Source organism: Hyperolius riggenbachi, chromosome 5 (genome assembly GCF_040937935.1).
Source record: "Hyperolius riggenbachi isolate aHypRig1 chromosome 5, aHypRig1.pri, whole genome shotgun sequence".
Classification (NCBI taxonomy): domain Eukaryota; kingdom Metazoa; phylum Chordata; class Amphibia; order Anura; family Hyperoliidae; genus Hyperolius; species Hyperolius riggenbachi.
Genome location: NC_090650.1, coordinates 432,300,001 through 432,327,481, shown reverse-complemented (window position 1 = coordinate 432,327,481; position 27,481 = coordinate 432,300,001). Strand labels below are relative to the sequence as shown.

Sequence of the window (27,481 nt, the reverse complement as noted above, 5' to 3'; positions counted from 1 at the left end):
GAGAACAGAGGGGCACAAGAGGTGGAACGGGAGAACAGAGGGGCACAAGAGGTGGAATAGAGGGGCACAAGAGGTGGCACAGGAGGAACAGAGGGGCACAAGAGGTGGCACAGAGAGAACAGGGAGCACAAGAGGTGGCACAGAGAGAACAGAGGGGCACAAGAGGTGGCACAGAGAGAACATAGGGGCACAAGAGGTGGCACAGAGAGATCATAGGGGCACAAAAGTGGGAACAGAGAGAACAGAGGGACACAAGAGGTAGCACAGAGAGAACAGAGGGGCACAAGAGGTTGCACAGAGAGAACAGAGGGGCACAAGAGGTGGCACAGGAGGAACAGAGGGGCACAAGAGGTGGCACTGAGGGAACAGAGGGGCACAAGAGGTGGCACAGGGAGAACAGAGGGGCACAAGAGGTGGCACAGAGGGGCAGAAGAGGTGCCACAGGGAGAACAGAGGGGCACAAGAGGTGGCACAGGGAGAACAGAAGGGCACAAGAGGTGGCACAGGGAGAACAGAGGGGCACAAGAGTTGGCACAGGGGGAACAGAGGGGCACAAGAGGTTGCACAGGGAGAACAGAGGGGCACAAGAGGTGGCACTGGGGGAACAGAGGGGCACAAGAGGTTGCACAGGGAGAACAGAGGGGCACAAGAGGTGGCACTGGGGGAACAGAGGGGCACAAGAGGTGGCACAGGGGAACAGAGGGGCACAAGAGTTGCACAGGGGGAACAGAGGGGCACAAGAGGTGGCACAGGGTGAACAGAGGGGCACAAGAGGTGGCACAGGGTGAACAGAGGGGCACAAGAGGTGGCACAGGGAGAACAGAGGGGCACAAGAGATGGCACAGGGAGAACAGAGGGGCACAAGAGATGGCACTGGGAGAACAGGGGGGCACAAGAGATGGCGCAGGGAGAAAAGAGGAGCACAAGAGATGGCACAGGGAGAACAGAGGGGCACAAGAGATGGCACAGGGAGAACAGAGGGGCACAAGATATTGCACAGGGGGAACAGAGGGGCACAAGAGGTGGCACAGGGGGAACAGAGGGGCACAAGAGGTGGCACAGGGAGAACAGAGGGGCACAAGAGGTGGCACAGGGAGAACAGAGGGGCACAAGAGGTGGCACAGGGAGAACAGAGGGGCACAAGAGGTGGCACAGGGAGAACAGAGGGGCACAAGAGATGTCACAGGGAGAACAAAGGGGCACAAGAGATGGCACAGGGAGAACAGAGGGGCACAAGAGGTGGCACAGGGAGAACAAAGGGGCACAAGAGGTGGCACAGGGAGAACAAAGGGGCACAAGAGGTGGCACAGGGAGAACAAAGGGGCACAAGAGATGGCACAGGGAGAACAGATGGGCACAAGAGGAGAGGTGGCACAGGGAGAACAGAGGGGCACAAGAGGTGGCACAGGAGGAACAGAGGGGCACAAGAGGTGGCACAGGGAGAACAGAGGGGCACAAGAGGTGGCACAGGGAGAACAGAGGGGCACAAGAGGTGGCACAGGGAGAACAGAGGGGCACAAGAGGTGGCACAGGGAGAACAGAGGGGCACAAGAGGTGGCACGGGGGAACAGAGTGGCACCGGGAGAAAAGAGGGGCACAAGAGATGGCACAGGGAGAACAGAGGGGCACAAGAGGTGGCACAGTGAGAACAGAGGGGCACAAGAGGTGGCACAGGGGGAACAGAGGGGTACAAGAGGTGGCAGAGGTGAACCGTGGAACAGAGGGGCACAAGAGATGGCACAGAGGGAATAGAGGAGGCACAGGGGGAACAGAGGGACGCAAGAGGTGGCACAGGGAGAACAGAGGGGCACAAGAGGTGGCACAGTGAGAACAGAGGGGCACAAGAGGTGGCACAGGGGGAACAGAGGGGTACAAGAGGTGGCAGAAGTGAACCGTGGAACAGAGGGGCACAAGAGATGGCACAGAGGGAATAGAGGAGGCACAGGGGGAACAGAGGGACGCAAGAGGTGGCACATGGAGAACAGAGGGGCACAAGAGGTGGCACAGGGGGAACAGAGGGAGAACAGAGGTGGCTTGAGGGAGGGGGGCCCAGGCCTGCTATTTTGCTTAGGGCCCCATTTGGCCTTAATCCAGCTCTGGCGCCTTTACAGTATTTGACTTGGAAACCCGACATACCGGAAGTGCTAATAAGGCTGACCAAAGGGGTATTAATATCGTGATGCTGAGTGTATTACTTCTGGCATTGAGGTATTGTTCTAGCACAGCGGTGGGCAGTCTTTAATTGTAAGTATGATATGTAGGTACATTTCTGAATGCCATTGTTCTGCTACAAGGGGATTCATTGGATCTTCTTTCACAGCCACTGGACTTATGTTGAGCTGTATTCATGTATTAAAATTATCATTTAGAAATATCACAACATATCTTTATATAAAGAAATCATATTTTTTTCATGTTTCTGGTTAAATAAATGTGCGACATTTTCCATGAAGTGTATTATTTGTGAGCTATTAATAAGCGTTTTTTGTCGAGCTTATCGGTGAGGCTGAATTATGTAATTAGACTGCCGCTGCGTACGCATTCGTTTTAAAGAGGAACTTTAGCAAAAAAGGGGAAAAAATCAATACGTTGCAAAGCAAGAAGTTAAAAAAATAGAAGAGAAATCAAGAAATGATTGATATTCACCATGTAATGTGTTCATATTGTTTGATCTACCCTGAGTCTGCAGGTCATCATCTTTACTACTGGCAGACAAGGAAAAAAAACAGACAGCACCAACTGCCATTATCTATAACCACACCCCCTAATAATGCAATAGGCTAAAAGGTTGTTATATGTTGTTGTATGTTATGTTGTATATACTGTATATACATATGCACAGAGGGACATTGGCACTGTTTGCTTGGCAGTTGGCAACAGCCGTTATTATCCCACAATGCAACAAGGCTCAGACAGGAAACTGTCAGGACCTAGGTCCTGAAATCACAGTGTGGGAGGGGTTTCACTACAATATCAGCTATACAGCTCCGCCCCTTGCCCGATGATCTATTTGACAAAAAGTAAATATTTCTTGTGGGAAAGGGGGCATTAACTACTTGATTGGGTTAGGCCCGGTTCACACTTGCGGTGGCCCTCCGGAATCGCCGTGCCGGAGCCGCACCGCTTGCAGAACGGACGGAACGGACGCACGGCATAGCAATGAAAGCCTATGCGTCCGTTCACATGCGTCCGTTCTGCCAAACCGGAGCCGGACCGGATCCGGGCCGGATCCGGACTCCGGCCTCCGTTCCAACATGCGCTATTTTTTCATCCGGCTCCTCCGGCAGCCGTATCCGGGGCGGAGCCGGACTGCACCATCCGGCCAATACAAACCAATGGGAACCGGAGAGCGCACAACACACTGGCTGAGAAATCCGGATGTTCTACCCCACTTCCTATGGGGATTGTTGCGGCGATATTGGATGGGGACACATGGGCAAGCATTTTGGAGTGGAGCAGCACAGCTGGATCCGGAGATGTTGGCAGCATGTCGGAGGTGGAGGTGAGTGCTAAACAGCAGAGGGCCTGATTCCACAGGTCCCCCTTCTGCTGACCTCCCAGACCCCAACTTTTTTTTTGTTTTTAACGAACTTTTGCCAAACGGATCCGGATCGCATCCTGATGGACACCTGATGCAACCTGACCGGATCCGGATCAGAACCGTACGGTTCCGATCCGGTCCGGATCCGGTCAGGTCATCCGGTCCGTTTGGCAAACAACCGCTAATGTGAACCGGGCCTTAAAGTTCCTCTTTAAAGGTGGCCAATAATCAAATAATTTGCTGAACGATCAATTACAAACAATTCTTCGTATGAACGATCATAAATGATCGTTTGGGACCACTAATGGACTTAAATCTCCAAACCAATCTGATCAGATTAATAAAATCGATCCGAATTTTCTTTTTGGATTGGTTAGCAGATTTTTGTCCATTAGTCGTACAAACAATTGTTCGTAATTGATCATTGAGCAAATTGTATAATTAGTAGCCAACCTAAAGTGAACCTCTGTGTGAAGAAACGCGGAAAAGCCGCCGCTTCGCAAGGTGAGGCGGCTGTTTCTGCATTCAGCATGGCGACACAACGCGGAGAAACCGATGCATGCCGCATAGGCAGAGCGGCGGAATCCGCATTGGAGACAGCGGACTTGTCGCATGGTGGTGTCCCTGGCAATCGGGGTGAGCGTGGGGAAGCCGCCGCTGGTGTAGGGAGCGGTGTGGCGGCCCCCACGCTCGGTTCACTGGATACATTGCGAAGTGTGACAGGTGTGGCTGGGACTGATAGTCCACACTGGTTCAGTGTAACGCGCGCGCGCGCTGAGAGACAAGGCTTATATGACAGCCAGAGGTTAGTCAGCTGACCAGGCCAGTCAGCTGACATTTGCAGCACCATTCATTGGTCCAGCACTTAGGGAGGTGCTGGGCAGCCTTTCAGTATATATAGTGCTGACTGTTCAGTTGCTGGTTGTCTGGCGTTGTGATCACTAAGTGGTAGCACTCAGACCTGAGTTAGATCCTAAAGTGTGCCGGGACCAGCTGGAGCTGTAATCCTACACTTAGCTAGATTCTGTTGATAGTCTAAAGTACTAGTTTGATTGTGATTATCTGTTATGACCTGTTTGCCTGTCTGACCATTCTTCTGAACTCTGATCTTGTACCTTGCTATTCTGATATTCTGCTGCCGTATCCCGGCTCGCCTTTAGACTCTGCATCTGTCTCCTGATTTTGTACCTCGATATATCTGATACCCTGTTGCCGAACCCTGCCTGTACTTTAGACTCCGCCTCTGCCTTCTGAATCTGTACCTTATCTATCCGTGTTTTTACGACCTGGCTTGTCCGACTTCGAGAACCGACCTTATTGTTAGAGGCGTTTCCCAGTCCTGATAGTGACACTTCCTCCAGAGTGTTTTTCTTGGGGTGTCCTTCCTACTCTCAGCCTGACTCTTCCTCCCGGGAGAGTTCTGGTCCACGGAAGGAAGTGGTGCAGTACTCCTTACTGTACTGAGGCCTAGTCCTCTAGTATTACTGTTGCACCAAACACTTCCACTCTACTCAGGTGTCCAGAGGTTAGCTTGTATATCTGATTATCGGTGATACTGCAGATCATCAATAATCGGGTATATATCTGTATTACCAGTGATACTGCAGATCACCAGTAATCAGATCCTCTCTGTGTTACACCGATCGTTACACTCTGGACTAAAAATCTACTCAGCAGAACTGAAAAGGCTTGTGTAACGATCGGTGTAACACAGAGAGTATCTGATTACCTGTGATCTGCAGTATCACTGGGAATACAGATATATACCAGATTATTGATGATCTGCAGTACCACCGATAATCAGATATATAAGCTAACCTTTGGACACCTGAGTAGAGTGAGAGTGTTTGGTGCAACAGTAATACTTAGAGTACTGCACGGAGGAATGTACCTTCCGTGGGCCTAGACTCTCCTGGGGGAGGAGCTAGGCTGAGAGTAGGAAGGACAGAGTGTGAGTGACACCAATGAGAGGGTGTCACTGACAGGTCTGGGAACTGCCTCTAACAGTAAGGCCAGTTCTCGAGGTCGGGCAATCCAGGTCGTTAACACACAGACAGATACAGTACAGATTCAGAAGGCAGATGCGGGATCAAATAACAAGCAGGGTTCGGCAACAGAGTATCAGAAATATCGAGGTACAGAATCAGGAGGCAGATGTGGAGTCTAGGGCGAGCCGGGGTTCGGCAACAGAGTATCAGAATAGCAGGGTACAGGATCAGAGTACAGGAGAATAGTCAGGCAGGCAAAGAGGTCATAACAGATAATCACAATCAAACTAGTACTTTAGACGATCAACAGAATCTAGCTAAGTGTAGGATTACAGCTCCAACTGGTCCCGGCACACTTTAGGATCTGACTCAGGTCTGAGTGCTACCACGTAGTGATCGCAACGCCAGACAACCAGCAACTGAGCAGCCAGCAGTATATAGACTAAAACACTCTCCTGCCCCTCCCTAAGTGCTGGTCCAATGAGAAGAAGCAGAGTTGTCAGCTGACCAGCTTGGTCAGCTGACCCCCTTTTCTGGCTGCCATATAGGCTCTGCCTCTCCGCGCGCACGCGCGTCATTCTGAACCTTGGTGGACTATCAGTTCCTGCCACACCAGTACTGTCTTGCGAAGTCTCTGCAGACCCATGCACGGGGTTGGTCGCACCGCCATCAGCGCAGGCGGCGGCCTCCCCGCGCTGGGTTAACGTGTCCGCAACAGGGCCATGCGCGCTAACCACCACGTCAGACGCGGCGGTTTTTCCGCGTTCCGCCATGCTCCTCATGGAAACAGCCGCCTCACGCTGAGTAGAGGCGGCTGCTTTTCCGCGATTCCTCACAGCTTGGTGTTTCTTTAACAGTTTCACAGCATCAGAATTTTGTTTTTCTTACCAAAGCATCATTTTTAGCTGCATTTTTAGCTAAGCTCCACCCATCAAAGAAAAAAAAACCTGGGCTTTTTTCCCCTGATGCTGTGCAGAGCATGATGGGATTTCCTATGTTGTTATTCACGTTGCCTAGCAACTGGGAGAGGTGCTCAGGACACAGGACAGTTGGAACTGTGTCTCATGCTCCCTGTCACCTCCTTTCAACCAAAAAGATGGCTGCCATCATGAAATCACAAACATTTGCCGGTTCTTTTAAAACAGAGTGGGTAAGAGATTATTATACCTATCTATTTTAATTAACATAACTAATGTAACTTAAAGGAATACTATCAATTCACATATTTTTTTTCAGTTGACACAGAATTGTTTGGGAAGTGCTGCTATGTGTATACATTTTAGTAGCAACTTCTTTGCTTACTGTTAGCAAAATACTTTCAAACTTTACTGACGCCAAAACTGACGCTGACTGAGCCATGAGGAGAGGGGAAATTCCCCTCACACTTGATCAGTTAACTCTATGTGTAGCTCTGTGTGTGACAGAGAGAACAGCTGCAGCTCCTGTTTTCTGTGTTTCTGACTGAGGTGTCTGAAGAGAGCAGAGGAAATGTAACTAATTGTCACAGCTTTTCATACTGTTTTTGCTTTCAGAGTTTGATATGTTTGATATTTGCTTTCTGTAGTCTGATATGCAACTCTGGCTGTGCATTGAAGCAGACTCCCTTTCTGCAATTGATTTGTCCCAATATAGCTAAATCCTACCCTCAATAAATTACAGCTTTTGCCTCTGATATTTAACATGAAAAGTAGGAAAATGTTTACACAGCTGCTTAGACATTATTTGTACATTGTCATTTTAGAACACTTGGGGATAGATAGTATTCCTTTAATGACAGTATGTTTGTTTAGGCTGGAGTTCCTCTTTAAGACTACAAAGTTTCAGACAAGAGGTTTCCAGTTATCATCCATGCTCAGCGGCGTCACTAAAATATATCACTATTAAAAAATCATTAGCTGCTAGGGTGTGTTTGCCCAAACAACATAAGCCAGATAACATACACAACCCGTCAAAAGTTTTAGAGCACCCCAATTTTTTTTTTTTTTAATTTAATTCAAATTCAAGTCCAGTTGTCCAGGATGGTGGCTCCTCACAAGGGCCCATATGCAATTCACTTTTTCTCCTGAGTTTTCACCCAGGTGATATTTTCAAACTTGTCATAAAATGTCTTTAAGCCCCCACCAAGCAAGAAAATACTCAGAATAAATGTGATAGTACTTTTTCACCAACTTTTGGGTGCTTTAATTGTAAAATGCTGAAAATGTAGTTTAAGAGAAAATGAAAATTATCTCCTACGAGATAGAGTAATCAAGCAGCTCAGGGTGACCCAAACTACTAGCCCTCCTACTAAAAAAGCAAAGCCTGGTGTAATTGCCTTCTTAAAACATAAGCAAATCTGCAATAATTCAGCTATAAGTGAACATTTGTGGTTACCCACAATGCACTGCTACTGAATATGCAAATTATCCCTCTTTGCCCTTGTTATACCAAGCTTTGCTTTTTTAGTAGGAGGGCTTTTTGGTCCCTTTTATCCCCCTATACATTCTGAGTGGCTTGGGTCACCCTGAGCTGCTTGGTTACTCTGTTGTACTGGTCCAAGCCCTATCTCATACAGCCTTATCAATCCCTGCCATGTACTGATGAGGACCAAAAGTCCGAAACAGGCTGTCTACATGTGGGTGTTATGTCAGGCTTGGCCAGTTATCAGTTCACAGCTCAGCTCCTATGCCCCAATCTATCCCCACCTTCTTCACCCTATGTGGCGCGTCCCCGCTTGAACGGGAGGTGAGGAAACAACACCTGCCCGACTTCGGTTACACCCAGGCCTTGTAGGTGCAAGGTATAGGAGCTGAACGTAGAGTGAACTATGTAACTCACCAGAACCTAACAGGAGATAAGCAGAGTCCAGTAACAATCCGAGGTCATACACGTACAATCAGAAGTATCGAGGTACACAAGGAGCAGGCAAAATCAAGGTCAGGTAATCCTAGGTCGGTCCAGGCAGAGATCAGAGAATAGTCAGGGGTCAGGCAGAAGGTCGGTTCAGGCAGCAGGCAAAGCGTAGTCAGATTCCAGGCAGAGGTCGGTTCACAGGTAATCAATAAGCAGGAAATCACACCCAGCAAAAGCACACAGCCAAAGCTATCACGGGCAATCACAGGAAGCACTCAGCAGGTTTAAATACTTCATGCAACCAATCAGTGGTCGACCACATGCACACAGCAGCCAATCACACGCAGGCAATAATCCTGTTTAAGTGTCAGCTGAAGAGATCAGCTGACACAGGTAGCAATACATGTCAGTTGGGTAACTACTCAGCTGACTAACAAAACCTCCTGGCTGTATATTAGCTATAGCATACTGGTCAAAGTCATCGCCTCTGGCGTGAGAGGCCAGGGTTCAAATCCGGCCAGGGACAGTATTCATATTTTATATATTTATTAAAACCCATGTCAGTTGACTAAACTGTCAGCTGACACTACCTCTGTCGCCGCCTCAGACCATACTGTGGCCGAGAGGAGCGAATAAGCCGCCCACCAGTATGCGCAGAGCGATCCCCAGTGCACGCATCACCAGCGGAGGATGGCCGTTGACATGCGGAAGTGGAGGTTCCGACGCAACTCTCATCATGAGCGGTCGCATTGCGGGAACCTCCAGGTGAATTCCTAACAGTGGGTTTGATATGGCTGTGTAAAACTTAAAGCTATAGGCTTGCTATACACCAGCGGTTCTGGATGCTTGCTTAGCTTACCAAGGGCGAAAAGGGATAATTTGCATATTTAGTAGTTGTGCATTGTGGGTAACCACAAATGTTCACTTATAACTGAATTATTGCAAATTTCCTTCTGTTTTAAGATGGCAGTTACTCCTACAAGATAACTCAGATGAAAAAATTAATTGGATATGGGCCAAAGTCTCAAAAATGTGCTCTGTATGTGTGATGCGGATCCTTTCCTTGATTTGGGCCGCCACCTTGCCCTCCAGTGATGCAAATATTTTCCTGTTATTTCTGGGTCCGCGTTACTATTCATCGATCTCCCTACTAAAGGGATACTGTAGGGGGGTCGGGGGAAAATGAGTTGAACTTACCCGGGGCTTCTAATGGTCCCCCGCAGACATCCTGTGCCCGCGCAGCCGCTCACCGATGCTCCTGCCCCACCTCCAGTTCACTTCTGGAATTTCTGACTTTAAAGTCTGAAAACCACTGCGCCTGCGTTGCCGTGTCCTCGCTCCCGCTGATGTCACCAGGAGAGTATTGCACAAGCCCAGTATGGTCTTTGGTCTGCGCAGTATGCTCCTGGTGCCATCAGCGGGAGCGAGGACACGGCAATGCAGGCGCAGTGGTTTTCAGACTTTAAAGTCAGAAATTCCAGAAGTGAACTGGAGGCGGGGCTGGAGCATCGGTGAGTGGCTGCGCGGGCACAGGATGTCTGCGGGGGACCATTAGAAGCCCCGGGTAACTTCAACTCATTTTCCCCCGACCCCCCTACAGTATCCCTTAAAGACGGCGGCAAGAACACGTGTGGGAATGCACGCAGCGGCGAGTGGGAGCGTACAGCGGCGGGAGACAAATATCTACGACCCTGGGGCTTCAGGTGAAGTCCTGTGGGACGTGGATATACAGCACAAGATGCAGCAACTAGTTATAGGACACACAAGGTGACATGTGACATGAGGAGATAGACAGATGTATGTATAGTGCGAAACACACAAATAACTAAGCTGTATTCCTTTTTTTTCTTTCTCTGAAAGAGTTAAACATTAAGTATGCAAGTGACAGTTTCAGGGTTGGGACTTGGTCAGACTATAGCGTAACCCTCACTGATAAAGAATTACAACCATAAAACATTTTCCTGGCAGTAGATGGCTTCTGAGCGCTTCTCGCTTAGCTAAACTCTCTAAATACATACAGGGTGCATTTATCTATGCTTTCCTTCTGTCCTGTGCAAGAGTTCAGGTCCACCTTAAATGTGTTCCTGAACTTCCTGTAGATACTTGTTTTCCAACTTTTGTTGCCCAACTTGCACTGTTCATTTGATAACGCCCTTCAAGCTTAGGGTTTATTTGCTGTTCCCCTACCTGCAGGCATGTCTGATTTGTCAGTGATACCAATGCCATGCGCTAACGTGTGTCACATGTTTATGACAACTTCTTCCATTCCTTGCTGTTGTACTGTTTTTCAGACGATATGCACCTCCTTAGTTAGGATTTGGGGTTTTTAATGCACCGTCTATATCTGTCTCACAGCTGCACTCTGCCTATGGTTCAAAGTTTTCAGACAATGGTTAAAGAGAACCTGTGAGGAAAAATAGTGCCCTATGGGGTACTTACCTTTGGAGAGGGCAGCCTCTGGATCCTAATGAGGCTTTCCCCACCCTCCTGTGTAGCCCCGATCCAGTGCTTACACCCCTCGAAAAATCCATCTACGATGCGGGCAGGCTCTATAGCGATATTTACCTTTGGGATCCAGCGCAGGCGCAGTACCATCTTCCTCCTTGGGCTCCGGTGGAAATAGCCGATCCTGAGAGGGTCCGCTCTACTAAACCGGTGCGAGGCGCTTGCGCCTGCACAGTAGAGCGGAACTGATCAGGCTCAGCTATTTCCGCCGGAACCCCAGGGGGGAAGATGGTACTGCGCCTGCACTGTATCCCAAAGGTAGGTACCATACCCTCTGCATAAAAGTGACCTTCCTGAGCAGTATTTGAACAGGAAACTGTGTTGTTAAATATGTTGAGAAAAAGGTAATCAACCTTTTGGGGACCGACGTAGGTTGAATCTACGTCCAGCAGGTGGTGATGCCACCCTGACTGGACGTTGATTCAACGTCCGTGCTAACGAACCGTCCCGACGCGATCGTGAGCACCGGAGAGGGGAGATTAAGCTGTCATATGACACCTGACATCTCCCCTCAGTGATCAGGAGCCATCATGTATGGCTGCTGATCACGTGATCACTACGATCGACAGCGGAATGTAGTGATCAATTTGACAGCTGCGGCGGTGGGGGGGAAAGAAGAGGATCCACTCACCTCCCTGCCGTTCCCGTGACGATCGGTGCTCCCCACCGCTCTTGCCGGCATCTCTGCTCCTTCGGACGTCTGCGCCGGGTCCCGGCTTGATGACGTCATCAAGCCGTGACCCGGGAACTGAGCGGCAGTAGGAGCCGAGATGCCGGCCGGAGCAGAGGGGTTCACTGCGGCTCATCGCTGGAGCCTGGAAGGTGAGTGAAAGCAGCTGCTGAATGGGGGACACCTGACCACACAGGGGGGAGGGACACAGCCCAGCAAGACCCTGCAGGGATCCGGTTGCCCTAACCCCCCAAACGCACCCCACCTCCCCCCACAGCAAAATGCTTGGTCCTTACAGGGACACTTAAGTAAAAAAAAATGAGTTTTACTCACCTGGGGCTTCCAATAGCCCCCTGCAGCTGTCCGGTGCCCTCGCCGTCTCCCTCCGATCCTCCTGGCCCCGCCGGCAGCCACTTCCTGCTTCGGTGACAGGAGCTGACAGGCTGGGGACGCGAGTGATTCTTCGCGTTCCTGGCCACAATAGCGCCATCTATGCTACTATAGCATATATCATATACCATATAGCAGCATAGAGGGTGCTAATATGTCTGGGAACGCGAAGAATCACTCGTGTTCCCAGCCTGTCAGCTCCTGTCACCGAAACAGGAAGTGGCTGACGGTGGGGCCAGGAGGATCGGAAGGAGACGGCGAGGGCACCGGACAGCTGCAGGGGGCTATTGGAAGCCCTAGGTGAGTAAAACTCATTTTTTTTTGTTTGACTTAAGTGTCCCTTTAAGGGGGGTTAGGCAACTGGTCCCGAAAAGGGTTAACAATGGAAGAGAGCCAGACCATCATAACACTAGAAATGGTGCAGAAAGTCAAGGCGTTGGTAATTCACTCTCTCCTTCACCATCAAAAGGCGCTCAGAAACAAGGTGAACCTCTGACAGGAAGACACACCCAAAGCCACACCGACATCAGGAGAAGACAAGGGTCAACGCCTGAATGGTAGAGACCACAGCTTCAATCACACGGCCCCCTGAGCCAAAATGGCTGCTACAGCATTCTGGTATGTGCCCAGTCCATCAGGGTTCATCCTCCTACATAATAATGAACCAAAACATAAAGTTGCCTATACATCACTCGATTTGGGTTGATTAGCTAGATGCGAGTCAATCGACCTTCGTATTCAATAATTATATCTTCCGATTCAAAAATTTTATCGAGTCGGTCAAGAATCAATGCCGTTACATGGCCATCTGATCGATATTTCGATCAATACCTGGCTGAAATCGGTCAAGAGGATTGATCAGGAATGCTGGCACAATTTTGATTGCAAGGGTTTGTTCAGGTGCGCAATATTGCGTCAACTGACGGATCCCATAGACCCCTGGCTGGTGTTCCCCTAACTGTATAAGTTTTGTGTACCCCATTCATGAGCATTGTTATAGGCTCACTTATTCCTGGCCTCCTCCTTACCACAAGCGCCTGTTCCACATGGCATTGGCGCATGTTGTGGTGCCGTGACACCAAACACTGAGGCAGGGAACACACTTGACTGTTTTCGTGCGCGTTTTCTGCACAGAAAAACTGAGAACCCATGTTAATCAATGTGCTAGTACACACTTACTGTGTTGTTCGTGCGCAGAAAAAAAACTGACATTCTGCATCAGGACTCTGCACATTTTGACAGTTTCCTCTATCATTTACATCAGCTGCTGTGAAAAAACGCGCGCGTTTTCCTGCATGGAAACACACTTGGTGTGCAGAAAAAGTATGCAGAAAAACGCGCGCGGAAAACTGAAAGTCAAGTGTGTTCCCTGCCTCAAGGAGGCCATAAATTGTGCCAGCAGAGCGGGAAGTCCTTAAAGGGAACCTAAACTGAGAGGGATATGGATGTTTCATTTTAAACAATACCAGTTGCCTGGCAGTTCTGCTGATCTCTTTGGTTGTAGTGGCTGAATCACACACCTGAAACAGCATGCAGCTAATCCAGTCTGACTTCAGTCAGATCACCTGATCTACATGCTTGTTCAGGGGCTGTGGCTAAAAGTATTGAAGGCACAGGATAAGCAGAAGAGTCAGGCAACTGGTATTATTTTAAAAGGAAAAATCCATACCCTTCTCAGTTTAGGTTCCCTTTAAAGTAAAGCTGAGATGGTAGAAAAGAAAAAAAAAAAAGATACATACCTGGTGCTTTCTCCAGGCTAATCACTCCCTCGTTGCCCTTCTGCACCACCTGGATCCTCCGCAAATCCCCTCGGAAAGTCCTCCGGAATATACTGCGCAGGCACAATACGCTCCCAGTCACGAGAGCACAAGCGGGTGGACTGCGCCAACTGGAGGATTTTCCGGGGCAAACTGCTGAGAATCCAGGCGGCACAGACGGACAGCGAGGAAGCGATCAGCCTGGAAGAGGGCCAAGGTATGTATCATTTTTCCTTTTCCATCTCAGGTACCCTTTAACACTGAGCACGGGCATACAAACACACTTACATGGCACAAGGATGATTTCCAATAGATTTCATCCTGAAATCTATTGTTAATCGCTGTGCAAAAAGGCTGGAAAATTAAGGGTCCCACAGTAATCCAGGTTGAAAAAAGAGGTGTCCATTAAGTTCAACCTTACAACGGATAAGACTGGCACCATCAACCATTGATGGTGCCAGTCTTATCCGTTGGAAGTACTAAACAGCTGGAGTGTGGCTGGCCTGACTGTGGCACATCATATTGGATCCATTAGAGGAGTGCTCCACTAAAAACTATTAAGTTCAACCTTACAAATCTAGAATAATACCACCCCTCTCCCTGCAGGGCCACTTTTAGAACTGTCTACACTAAAAAATGCACAAGACAATTCCATAAAGCAATCTTGTCAGTTACTGTAAAGCAGGGGTCTCAAACTCAATTTACCTAGGGGGCTGCAGGAGGCAAAGTCAGGATGAGGCTGGGCCGCATAAGGAATTCCACAATCGCGGCGCATCGCCGCCTCTGCCCGCCCTTCTCACTCTTCCTTCACAGAGAGGGGCGGGGAGAGGCGGCGATCCGTGCGGCGTTTGACGTCAGGAAAGCTCTGCCCCTTTCAGGAAATGCCGGCGGATTGCCCCCCGGGCGATTTGGGGGCTCTGCAGCCCTCGTTTAGCGGCGGGGATGCGGCTGATTACTTGGGAGCACTGAAGCGAACTATAAGGAGGCTTTTGCCGGCGAGGGCCACAAAATATTGTATCGAGGGCCGCAAATGGCCCGGGGGCCGCGAGTTTGAGACCCCTGCTGTAAATCAATTACTTTTGGAATTGAACTATGGAAGTTCAAAAACTCTAATGTGCAGCTGTGTTTGGCTGCAGCTCTGCATCACAGGTGGTCAACGAGATACTATTCATTCTGGATTGCATGCAAATTGTATGCAGCTTCGAATTGGGCCATTCAAACGCACTTCCTGGCCGTATGTATTGACCAGTCAAATCCCCCCTTGGTGGGATTTGATTGGCCCATTTTCAAGCTGCACAGATTTGCATACAAAATGTGCATAATCCTGCACAGACTTGGGGAGAGCATAGTCTCACACCTACTCACCATCTGCTTCCTGTGAACTACAAGTCCACCTTCTCCCACACTGCAAGCATGCAGGGATTCTGGGAAATGTAGTCTGGTATCTACTGCTTTGGGTGTCACTTTTTCACACTCAATTGACTTACCGCCAGCTGCATCCAGGGAGGAGAGGAACCCAGCTATAGTGCTGTTTGTAATCACATTTGGTTTGTTTCTGTATTGTTCCTATATAACTTCACATTTTAACCAATTCTTGGTGGGAGTTTCTCTTTAAAGGGGCACCATGGCAAATATTAGCCTATTATGATAACCTGGTAGCATGTACCCAATATTAGGAGCTTTAGATACTAAGCCTTTTTTTAAAGGGACTCCGAGCAGTGCAGAAACTATGGAAAGATGCATATCATTTTAAAGCTCTCTTTCCAATGATATATAAACCGTCGCCCTACGCCTTTTAGTTTTCGCTATTTTCACGATTGAAATTGCCGCGGCCGCGATTTCAATCGCGAAAATAGAGAAAACTAAAAGGTGTAGGGCGATGATTTAGGTGTCGCCAGAAAGAGAGCTTTAAAATGATATCCATCTTTCCATAGTTACATTGTATTACAGAGGGCGACTTTTTCTGCTGAATGGAGCTGCTGACACTGGGGAAAGTGTCGTCCTGTGTAATACAATGTAACTATGGAAAGATGGATATCCTTTTAAAGCTCTCTTTCTCCTCTTTCTGGCGACACCTAAATTGTCACCCTACACCTTTTAGTTTTCTCTATTTTCACGATTGAAATCGCGGCCGCGGCAATTTCAATTGCGAAAATAGCGAAAACTAAAAGGCGTAGGGTGGCGGTTTATATATCATTGGAAAGAGGAGAAAGAGAGCTTTAAAATGATATGCATCTTTCCATAGTTTCTGCACTTCTCGGAGTCCCTTTAAAATGTGGGCTTGAAAGGTTTTTTGACGACCTATACAGAGATACTGCCCATCATTTTCTCAAGCTATGCAACATACTCCCCCCTCCCCTCTCAGTGCTGCTACTACTGATTTATCTTCTCCTTTCTCACTGGTCAAGCTGTTTGGGATATGTAGACTGCTCAGGGAGCACTGGGGAAGATCATAGCACTGGACGCAGGAGGAGCCAAGCCATTTATCTTGCTTATTTGTTTATCCACACACTCGCTGACCAGCAGCCTGCATTCCAAAGTCTTCAGCAGGGAGACATGAGAGGAGCAATCAGCTATAAGGCCTTGTTCCCATCTGAAATCGAAATGGCAAACATTTTTACGATTTTGTGCGCCATGTTTTTTACCGCCTCCCAGGGCTTGCCTGCATGATGCAGGTTTTTTAAAGCGCTTTTGGAGAGCGATTTTTTAATTCACTCTCTGACGCAAGTCAGGAAGTGAACTCTTTCACCCGGAAAATAATACATGTATTTATTCTTAAAATCGCGAACGCAATCGCCGCACAAAGCGATTATGTGAGCGTTTAGCGCTCTTCCTATACCTTTCATTAGAGCAAAATCGCCCCAAAAATGGTACCGGCACCACTTTGGGAAGCGCAAAGCGGACAAAACGCGATATGAACCTTCTCATAGAGATTCATTGCACAATTGTTTTGTGGGCGATTCTAAAAATCGTCTGCGCTTGAAAAAAAGGCAGAAAACGCCCTAGATGTGAACGAGCCCTTACAGTGTACTGCAGCCCGAGTCACCAGAGGGGAGGACAGGCAGCGTCACTACATATGCTGTCTATAACCTCTCAAGCAGACATTTAAAAATACTTAGTATCTGATGCGCCTAATATTAGGTACATGCTACCAGTCATCCCATTAGCCTTATGTTCGCTATAGTGCCCCTTTAAGCTAGCAGCAGCACCAGAAGCACCGGCGTGGGGCCAACTAACTGAACAAAGTATTTAGAGGTAACTTCCACCAGCAGTGACATTATGCTGCCCCTGCCAGTTGGTTCATTCATAAAAATCCATCAAATACCAGAGATTGTTACATGGTGGATTTCAAGTGATTTCGTGGTAAACCTTTGAAGCATTTTAAAGTGAAAGTAGCTTTCTTCATAAGCAATTTTGAAAACTTTTATAAGGATTACTTTTCATTTTTTTAAGCCTTCACAACTGATGACATTTAAAGGAAACCTGAGATGGATAAAAGAAAATTTTATACAGTGGGATCATGCGAAAGTTTGGGCAACGTTGTTAATTGTCATGATTTTCCTGTATAAATCGTTGGTTGTTACGATAAAAACTGTCAATTAAAAATATTATATAGGAGACACACCCGGTGATATTTGAGAAGTGAAATTAAGTTTATTGCATTTACAGAAAGTGCGCAATAATTGTTTAAATAACATTAGGCAGGTGCATAAATTTGTCATTTTATTGATTCCAAAACCTTTAGTACTAATTATTGGAGCTCAAATTGGCTTGGTAAGCTCAGTGACCCCTGACCTACATACACAGGTGAATTCAATTATAAGAAAGAGTATTTAAGGGGGTCAATTGTACGTTTCCCTCCTCTTTTAAATTTTTCTGAAGAGTAGCAACACGGGGGTCTCAAAACAACTCTCAAATTACCTAAAGACAAAGATTGTTAACCATCATGGTTTAGGGGGAAGGATGCAGAAAGCTGTCTCAGAGATTTCAGCTGTCTGTTTCCACAGTTAGGAACATATTGAGGAAATGGAAGACCACAGGCTCAGTTCAAGTTAAGGCTCGAAGTGGCAGACCAAGAAAAATCTCGGATAAACAGAAGCGACGAATGGTGAGAACAGTCAGAGTCAACCCAAAGACCAGCGCTAAAGACCTATAACATCATCTTGCTGCAGATGGAGTCACTGTGCATCGTTCAACCATTTGGCGCACTTTACACAAGGAGAAGCTGTATGCAGAGGAATCCTTTTCTCCGCCCACAGCACAAACAGAGCCGCTTGAGGTATGCTAAAGCACATTTGGACAAGCCAGCTTCATTGTGGAATAAGGTGCTGTGGACTGCTGAAAGTAAAATTTTGTTATTTGGGCATAACAAGGGGTGTTATGCAAGGAAGAAAAACACAGCATTTCAAGAAAAACACCTGCTACCTACAGTAAAATATGGTGGTGGTTCCATCATGCTGTGGGGCTGTGTGCAGGGACAGGGAATCTTGTCAAAGTTGAGGGACGCATGGATTCCACTCAGTATCAGATTCTCCAGTCTCCAGATTCTGGAGACCAATGTCCAGGAATCAGTGACAAAGCTGAAGCTGCGCCGGGGCTGGATCTTTCAACAAGACAACGACCCTAAACACTTCCTAAAATCCACTAAGGCATTCATGCAGAGGAACAAGTACAACGTTCTGGAATGGCCATCTCAGTCCACAGGCCTGACTATAATTGAAAATCTGTGGTGTAAGTTAAAGGGGAACTGAAGAGAGAGGTATATGGAGGCTGTCATGTTTATTTCCTTTTAATCAATACCAGTTGCCTGGCAGCCCTGCTGGTCTATTTCTCTGCAGTAGTATCTGATTAAAACCAGAAACAAGCATGCAGCTAGTCTTGTCAGATCAGACTTATAAGTCTGAACCACTGAAACACCTGATCTGCTGCATGCTTGTTCAGGGGCTATGGCTAATAGTATTAGGCAGAGGATCAGCAGGGCTGCCAGGAAACTGGTATTGTCTAAAAGGAAATAAACATGACAGCCTCCATATACCTCTCTCTTCAGTTCCCCTTTAAAGAGAGCTGACCATGCTCGGAAGCCATTACACCTGATTGAACTAGAGATGTTTTGTAAAGAGGAATGGTCCAAAATACCTTCAACCAGAATCCAGACTCTCATTGGAACCTACAGGAAGCATTTAGAGGCTGTAATTTCTGCAAAAGGAGGATCTACTAAATACTTGTTTCATTTATTTTTTGTGGTGCCCAAATTTATGCACCTGCCTAATTTTGTTCAAACAATTATTGCACACTTTCTGTAAATCCAATAAACTTCATTTCACTTCTCAAATATCACTGCGAATGTCTCCTATATGATATATTTAACTCATTTTTTATCGTAACAACCAATGATTTATACAGAAAAATCATGATGATTAACAATGTTGCCCAAACTTTCGCATCCCACTGTACATACCTGGGGCTTCCTCCAGCCCCCTTCAGGCTGATCGGTCCCTCGCCGTCGTCCTCTGCAGCCCAGATCCTCGCTAGGCGACCCAGTAATTTCGAAGTCGTGGTTTAGTGCGCACCTGAGCCCGGCCGACGCCCCCCGTCACCGGGAGTGTTCTGGGCCTGCGCAGTACTACTGTGCAGGTGCAGAAAGCTGCTGGCCATGGGAGCGTAACAGGGGAGCACAAGCGGCTGGGCCGACTGGTGCTGACTTTGGAAATTACTGGCCCACCTAATGGAGGTACAGGCAGCGTCGGAGGATGGTGAAGGTACAATCAGCCTGAAGGGGGCTGGAGGAAGCCCCAGGTATGTATAAATGCTTTTATTTTCATCCTTCCCAGGTGCACTTTAACTGTAAAAAAAAATTCCCCCAAGCACCTGTTACGTAACAGCCGAGCAGAACTCATCTGAAATACGAAAGGAGTCTTTTTTAAAAAAAAGACTTTGGGAAGGGCATTTTATTGCTCAGATTGGCAGCAGCAAAGTCACCGTTTTCACATAGAAAAAAACACATCAAAAAATAAACCGATCAAGTATACAGAGTTCATCCAATAGAAAGATGGGCATTAATCGTCTTCATCCTCCTCCTCCTCATCATCGTTGTCATCTTGTTCATAGTCTTCATCTGCATCATCATCAGAATCAACGCTATCTTCATCTTCATCCCCCTCTTCTCCTTCTTCCTCCTCATCATCATCCTCCTCCTCCCCCTCCTCTTCCACATAACCATCCTCATCCACTTTCTTCAGTGTCTTCAGATAGTCGCTGGCCAAGATTTTCTTGGGTAGAATGTCTGGCAATGAAATAAACATGTTACATGCTGCGTTTTCACCTTACAAGAATAAATCATTATACTGGTGTGTAGCGGAACGCATGGAGCAGCGCGAGATCAGTTTCATCGAGTCATAGATTCGTAAGTCTCTGATCTGCTGGTCATGATCGTGTGTCAATTCTGCTTCCTCTCTAAGCTAAAAGCAGGAAGTGATCAAAGCAAATTATTATTGTATTTGTATAGTACTGACATCTTCTGCAGCACTTTACAGAGTACATAGTCATGTCACTGACTGTCCTCAGAGGAGCTCACACTCTAATCCTACCATTGTCATAGTCTAATGTCCTACCATATTATTATGTATTTATATAGCACTGACATCTTCTGCAGCACTTTACATAGTACATAGTCATGTAACTGCCTGTCAGAGGAGCACACAATCTAATCCCTACCATAGTCATAGTCGAACGCCCCTACCATATTATTATCATGTATTTGTATATTACTGACATCTTCTGCAGCACTTTACAGAATACATAGTCATGTCACTGACTGTCCTCAGAGGAGCTCACACTCTAATCCCAACACTAACACAAAATTGAAGCAGCCTACAAAATCATGACCTGGCCCCGGCCAGGATAGCCAAAGTTTTCCCTTCAGCTAACTCCTTCTGCTTCAGGGGATGTAGAGTAACAGGGGGCATATAACACATCTGGTGGTCCTGCCCCCATCTTATTAGGCTCTGGAGCCAAGTCTACAAGTTATTGTCTGCCCTCTTCCACAAACTGATTTGGAGGAACCCCTTGTCAGGCACTCCTACATGAGAAAATTGACACAATTACTACTTACCAAAACAAGTTGTCCTCCTTAGTATTTTCTGGAAGAAACCTTCTATAAACTTTGAGGAAGTCAAAGCTAGGATGGATTCTTATAGGGTTAACGAAAAACGCACTAGTATCCTACAGATACAGAACTTGGAATCCCTGGATTGAACTTGAACCTCCATAGAGGCTATGAGATGGATCCCATCCTATTTCTACTATCTTCCTTCCTTTTCCTGTTCTCTTGCTTTCTTGGTCCTTTTCTCTTCTTTCTTCCCTCTCACCTCTTTTTCTCACTACTTTAGCTTACCTCTTGGCAGAGGTCTTGCCTGCTTTATAGTGCAGACCTCCATGGCTCCGTCCCCGACGATACCCCTTACCTCAGGCACCCCCTAATTCCCCACAGAGCATGCTCCAGATAGTTGGTTACAATCCTGATGCTAGTATCGGAACTCAACGCGACTGAACAGCAGACCGCGGGAGGATGGCGTGGGACTTAGACGTGTTTATGGGACGGGAGGAAGCCTCAGGTAAGTATCAAAGCTGTACTGTCCTTAGTCTCTGAGCCGCTTTAAAGAGACTAACAAAATGTTGAGCCTTATTTCTTCTATCCTATGTTCCTATAGCTGTTCTAATGTGCTCTGTCTTACTGCAGCTTTTCCTATTTGCACAGTGGCTGTGTTATCTCTGTTATATGATCTAATCTGTACCTTCTGTCAGGCTGAGGCAGTCAGGCTGGAATGTGCTGTGCTGCTTGTGATTGGATAGGAGCTATGCACACCCTCTCTAGGCCCCCTGCACACTCTGTATGACTCACACACTGAGCTACTCTCAGCGTATCACATAGCCATGTCTTTTGTTTGTAAACACTGCATAAAAATGGCAATTACAAGCCAGGATTGAAGCAGGGAGTGGCAGAAACAGCACAGAGTGGCCCAGGAGAACACAATGAATAGAATGGTATGCTTTTTATTGTAAGAATTTTACAGTACAGATTCTCTTTAAAGGGAACCTAAACTGAGGAGGATATGGATTTTTCCTTTTAAAATAATACCAGTTGCCTGACTCTCCTGCTGATCCTGTGTCTCTAATACTTTTAGCCACAGCCCCTGAACAAGCATGCAGATCAGGTGCTCTGACTGAAGTCAGACTGGATTAGCTACATGCTTGTTTCAGGTATATGATTCAGCCACTACTGCAGTCAAAGAGATCAGCCGGACTGACAATCAACTGGTATTGTTTAAAAGGTAACATCTGTATCCCTCTTGGTTAAGGTTCCCTTTAAATGCTTCCAGGGATGGAGCTGTCCTGATTGGGTGTGTCAGGGAGTTCCAAAGTGTACGGGCAGCATGACAGAAGGCTCTGTGTCCAAAGGCTTGTGGTTGTTCACTGAGAGGAACGGTGGGCGGGGACATCTTTCACCTACCGGAGAGAAACTGGAAGGTGTCTGACTTCTCTGCCGTGTTGGACAAGTCGTCATAGGTCAGGGTGCTGTCTTCCTTTCCAGTGCCGTTCCTATAGGAATATGAGGCCAGGTACTTCACAAACAGCTCCTGTGTCAGGAAAGCAAAACACACACAGAGCAATAATTACTGCGCTCCCACGTGCATTATCCACAACTGCTGCATACAATGCTAATCCCCCACTGCATGCAGTTTGCATTATATTCGGTTACAGGCAGAATTATCAGCATTTCAGCAACTTTCTTTGCCCACCTATAGAGACGGTCAATAAGAGGCTACTTATTCCAGCTTCCATGAGAATTTAAAGTAATTTGCATGCAGCTGTAAACAAAATAAAAAAAACTTCCTGTACATTCTGATTGGACCAATCCCAAACTGCATACAATTTTCATTCAAGCTAGAATTACTCATCTCATTCAATCTCTGCTTTAGGGGATCCAGCAGGAAACCTCATAGGGAAGTTCCGCTAATGTGATTGGGTGGATGGCACCCTCTCCAACTTCTAGGTTTCAGATAGGTCAGGGGTAGGGAACGTATGGCTCGGGAGGCAGATGTGGCCCTTTTGATGGCTACATCTGGCTTACAGTAAGGGGTTGATTCACTAAGCTACATTGCTCAAGCAGCGCCGCTTAGTGTGGCAGCGCAAGCAACATTTTTAAAGTAGGCACGTTACTGCTGTAGCATGCACAACTAACTCACTCGCGCTCCCCCAAAACTAACAGCTGCTCCAATTGTCCCATTCTGGATCCTGTCAGGTCCAGTGACTTTGTAAGACGAGATCCCTGCACTTTGATTGGCCCAATAGGCTGCCAGTCACTTGACAAGCAGCCTATTGGACCAAAGCGCGGGGATCTCATCCTACAAAGTGAATCAACCCCCAAGTCAGCTAGCTAATCGTACAAGCTGTTAGTCGATATTTCTCCTGTCTGGCTCTCGGGGAAATTGCTGATGTTGCTGAAACACAAGACAAGCTGAAGACGTGTCTGACACTTCCGCTGCCCAGCAGATCAACTGTATACACATCACTATGGCAAGAGGGACATGAGCCCTCTGCCGCGCATTGTCCCAGTATGAAACATACTGTATGTCTCTCACGGAAATACATTTTAAAATATGTGGAGTTTATGGCTCTCTCAGCCAAAAAGGTTCCTGACCCCTGAGATAGGTTGTATTAAATTTAGGCCACACTATTCAGCCAATCACACCATAGCATGCAGTAGAGGGTGCTGTGATAAGAGAACTGTCCTATGAAAACTGGTTCACACTGGGTGCTTTGGTAGCGTATTGCTGATCGCCAGAAATCAGCAAAATGCTGCTGCTCATGTATCCTTAGGCCCTTTTTCCACTAGCCTGCGATTTGCTTCTGATCGCAAATCGCAAGGTACAATAAACTAATGGAAACTGCAGCAGCATTTTCCATAAGTGCGAACCGATTTTGGTCAAAGCGCAATCGTCGTCCTGCCGCGTTTTGTATGCGATTGAGCTGAACTATAATGAATATAGTAGCTCAATCGCATGGTGGAAATTGAAACGCGATCGCATTTCATAGTGGAAAAGAGCCCTTATGGATACTGCAGTGTTTGCGATTTCAATCAATCACAAAAGCGTGGGGGTGATTGAGTTGAGATTTTTGTTCTCTTGAACGGGAATCACAATTGCAAATTGCGGTAAAAACACAAAATTTTGAGCCGCAAATTTGCTATCGCGATTCACGCTTCAAATGGGAGGGAACCCTGAGGTTTCCTGCTGGGTCCCCCAAACTACACAGGAGCCTGCACCTCTTTACTCATCTATAATGGCCAGAAACTGCCCCCATAGGTCACATACCCCAGTGGGCACCCTATTGGGTTACCTGCCCACTTCAGTGACGTCATACTTCCACTACTGCCCCATGTATGTAGACACACCCCCTGAATTGCCCCCACACTGAGGATCTGCCCCTTTCTGTGCCATGGCATCACCCTGCCCATCTACTACTTGCACCACTTCAGTGGTCCCTCTGCCCGGTGACGTCATGATGCCCTCCCCCCCCGGGGTACCGTGGCTTTGGCAGTCAGAACCAGGGCGTCAGGGTTGATGCTGGAGACGTCGGGCGAGCTCTTCATGATGACCCGAATCCGGGAGAGCGGCAGAGTCACCACCCGGGTCTGACTCTCCGCCATCCTCTCCTGCGCTCTGCCCGAACAATAAAGTTCTCCAGATTCAAAACAACATTGGAGCGCATGGTGCCGGCCAGGACTACAATTCCCGGCACGCTCAACGGCGAGGACTCGGCTTCTGTCTGCGCTTGTGTGAATATAACAGCATCAGTCTGTGTCTGCTGTCTGGGAGAAAGAGAAAGGCCAGGCAGAGCCCCCTAGTGGGCGGCAAGGGCTGCCTGTTGCCCTCCCCGTGTATGCTGCGCTGGGGAACGCACTGAGGCATCATGGGAGTTGTAGTTTTTAGCATGGCTTTGTTACTGTAAAAGTGGAACAATGCAATAAATCATGACGCTGAGAATCTTATCAGCACTGGAGCTGCTCCTAGCAGATGATATGACTCTAAGAGGAACCATATCAAACTTTTACATCTTCCACAAACAAATCACACTTTCCTGTTTGTTCCAACTGGAAATCTTAGAATACATTATTAATATTATAATTTATTTATTTATAAAGCGCCAACATATTCCATGGCACGGTACAAAGAAAGAAACAAACATGGGGTATATAATACAGACAATGAATACACCAGGTTACGAAATACAGAGTTGGTACAAAATACAGACTCACTTGGTACAAAATAGAGAATTGGTAATTACAGTGACAAAAGTAATATCATACCTCCCAAATGGCCCTGATTTACCTCACAGGAGCCTAAAGGCACAGATATTCTGGAACCTAACACTTCTCCCTCCATGAACCTACAACCCCCCCAAACTGCACCACAAGTGTGCTGGCTGGCCCAGCTGTTACCTCTCCCATACTTCCCTTGCCCATCATAGGTAGCTATAGGTGCCCCTTAGTATTAAGTAGCTAGAGGTGCCCCACACTGAACCCATTACTGAAATGCTGAAAGCTGGGTGAGTAACCTCTAATTTACGCTCTGCTTGGAACTTTGCATAGGGAAGGAGGGAGGGAGTCACTCGGGGAAGGGAGTGAGTGGCCTTTCTATCATCAGGTGCCTGTAGGTGTAGGTGTGGCAGAGGCGTGGCTTAAGTGTCCCTCTTTCTCATCTCAAAAAGTTGGGAGGAGGCACTATATAGTGCCTTATGGTAAATCCGGCCCTGCCTCCCAACTTTTTGAGATGAGAAAGAGGGACACTTAAGCCACGCCTCTGCCACACCCCTGATCACACCCCTGTCACACCCCTAGTCACGCATACCATTAAGATTTCGTAAGAAGAATATGTTGTTTTATAAATCAAACCACACTGGTCCTTTCTATCCTGGTTAATTTTCCATCATATTAACATTTTACAATTAGTAATATATCAATTTAAAGGATGGGAATAAACTTTAAAGTCAAACACATTTTTTCATAGAGAAACATATATATTCTCATAGAAAGAGGGACAAATGAGGAGGAAAGAGGGACAGAGGGAAAGGGCTTCCAAAGAGGGACTGTTACTCCAAAAGAGCGACAGTTGAGAGCTATGTAAATTTGATTAATGTGTAACAAATCCCAAGACACAGTTGTGCACCTTGCAGAGTGTTGCAGCATGCGTTATAGTCGCACAGCAATGCGCTGCCATAGTCTCACAATGGGCCAATTCACATCGGCATGTTAGCTGCGTGATATGTAGAGTTCCAACGCAATAACGCGATCCGAGCTGTGCTCCTCCACACTGCGCACACTATGCCCACATTACGAATGTATGGCGACAAGGTACTGTGCATTGTGAAATCCAGTGCGATATGCACATGTCCCGAAAAATGTGCGATGCAACTTGTAACATCATTGCAGTGCAAACCCATTTCTGTACATGTACACAGGGCTTAGTCAGAGTCGAAGGGTTAGGGGTTTTTGAGTACCTGGAGTCATACAGAAATGCACCAACTCCAAATCCTAATAAATTTAAACTTTAAAGAGTCTGAAGTAAGTTAAAAAATCGCTTTTTACCTTATATTGAACATGGGCATGCTTGCCCCTGCTAAAACACTGCTATCCCGCGGCAGAACGAGGGGTCTTTACCCCCCAAATCCCCTCCGTGGTGTCCGGGGATCGCTTCCTGTTGAGGCAGGGCTAATGGCCGCAGCCCTACCTCTCAGCGCGTCTATCAGCGCGCATCTCCGCCTCTCTCCGCCCCTCTCCCTCTTCCTTCACTGAGAGGGGCAGGAGAGTCGGAGATCCGCCGCTGATAGACGCGCATGGAGGCAGAGCCATTAGCCCTGCCTCCATGAGCAGCAAAATGTACGACCAAGTTGGTCATGGATTTTGCAGGGGGGAATTTGGGGGGTAAAGACCCCTCGTTCTGCCATAGGATTGCGGCGTTTTAGCTGGGGCAAACATGCCCATGTGGAATATAAGCTAAAAAGCGATTTTTTTAACTCACTTCAGAGTCTCTTTAAGGGAAAAAAGAGTTTACCTTGCCAGGGGGCTTCTTGCAGCCTCTGGAGGCATCCTGTGCCCATGACACCAGTCTAAGTTCCTCTGGCCAGCAGCGGCGACCCCTGCAAAGCTGGCCTCATCGTCAGTAGGCGGATACTGTGCATGCGCGACCCAGAGCCGTGCGCACCCTGATCGTACTCCCGCTGCCGGGAGCACTCTGTGCATGCGCAGCACGAGGAGGCATGTGGCCGGCCAGCCAGTCTTGCGGGGGTTGCTGCTGCTGGCCGGAGGGACTTGGACTGGCATTGCGGCCACAGGATGCTTTCAGGGGGGTGCAAGAAGCCCCAGGTAAGTTAAACTAATTTTTTTTTTTATTACACTTAAGATTTCCTTTAATTAGGAAAAAAAATGATAACAAATCCTATTTCTCAGATAATGTTCCTCATTAATAATTTTCATATACAGTAATAGCAGTGCTTTTATCGCATGCCTTTGCAATAAAATGCGTCCTTCACTTTTTTTGGGAAGTATTATTATTATTTTTATCGATACAGCACCGATACAGCACCAACATCTTCTGTAGCAATGTACAGAACAGAGTACGAAACAGACAATTGTGCGGAGCATAGACACATCAGTATTTCAATGCACAGAACAGTCAGAACATCAGGCAACATACAGTATGTAAAAAATACATACATAGTTGATGTGTGCTTTAAAAAG

The 27,481-nt window shown here is 47.3% G+C and overlaps 1 protein-coding gene across 1 annotated transcript; it reads right to left on the bottom strand.

Annotated features, from left to right (window-relative positions):
• Positions 1-19,616: 19,616 nt before the first annotated feature.
• Positions 19,617-24,449, bottom strand: CHRAC1 (chromatin accessibility complex subunit 1). Its single transcript, XM_068234972.1, has 3 exons — positions 24,269-24,449; positions 22,193-22,319; positions 19,617-19,966 (listed from the first exon to the last, which is right to left on the bottom strand). The coding sequence occupies exons 1-3, from the start codon at positions 24,389-24,391 to the stop codon at positions 19,740-19,742; spliced, it is 477 nt and encodes a 158-aa protein (XP_068091073.1). The 5' UTR covers positions 24,392-24,449; the 3' UTR covers positions 19,617-19,739.
• Between the last annotated feature and the right edge of the window lie 3,032 nt (positions 24,450-27,481).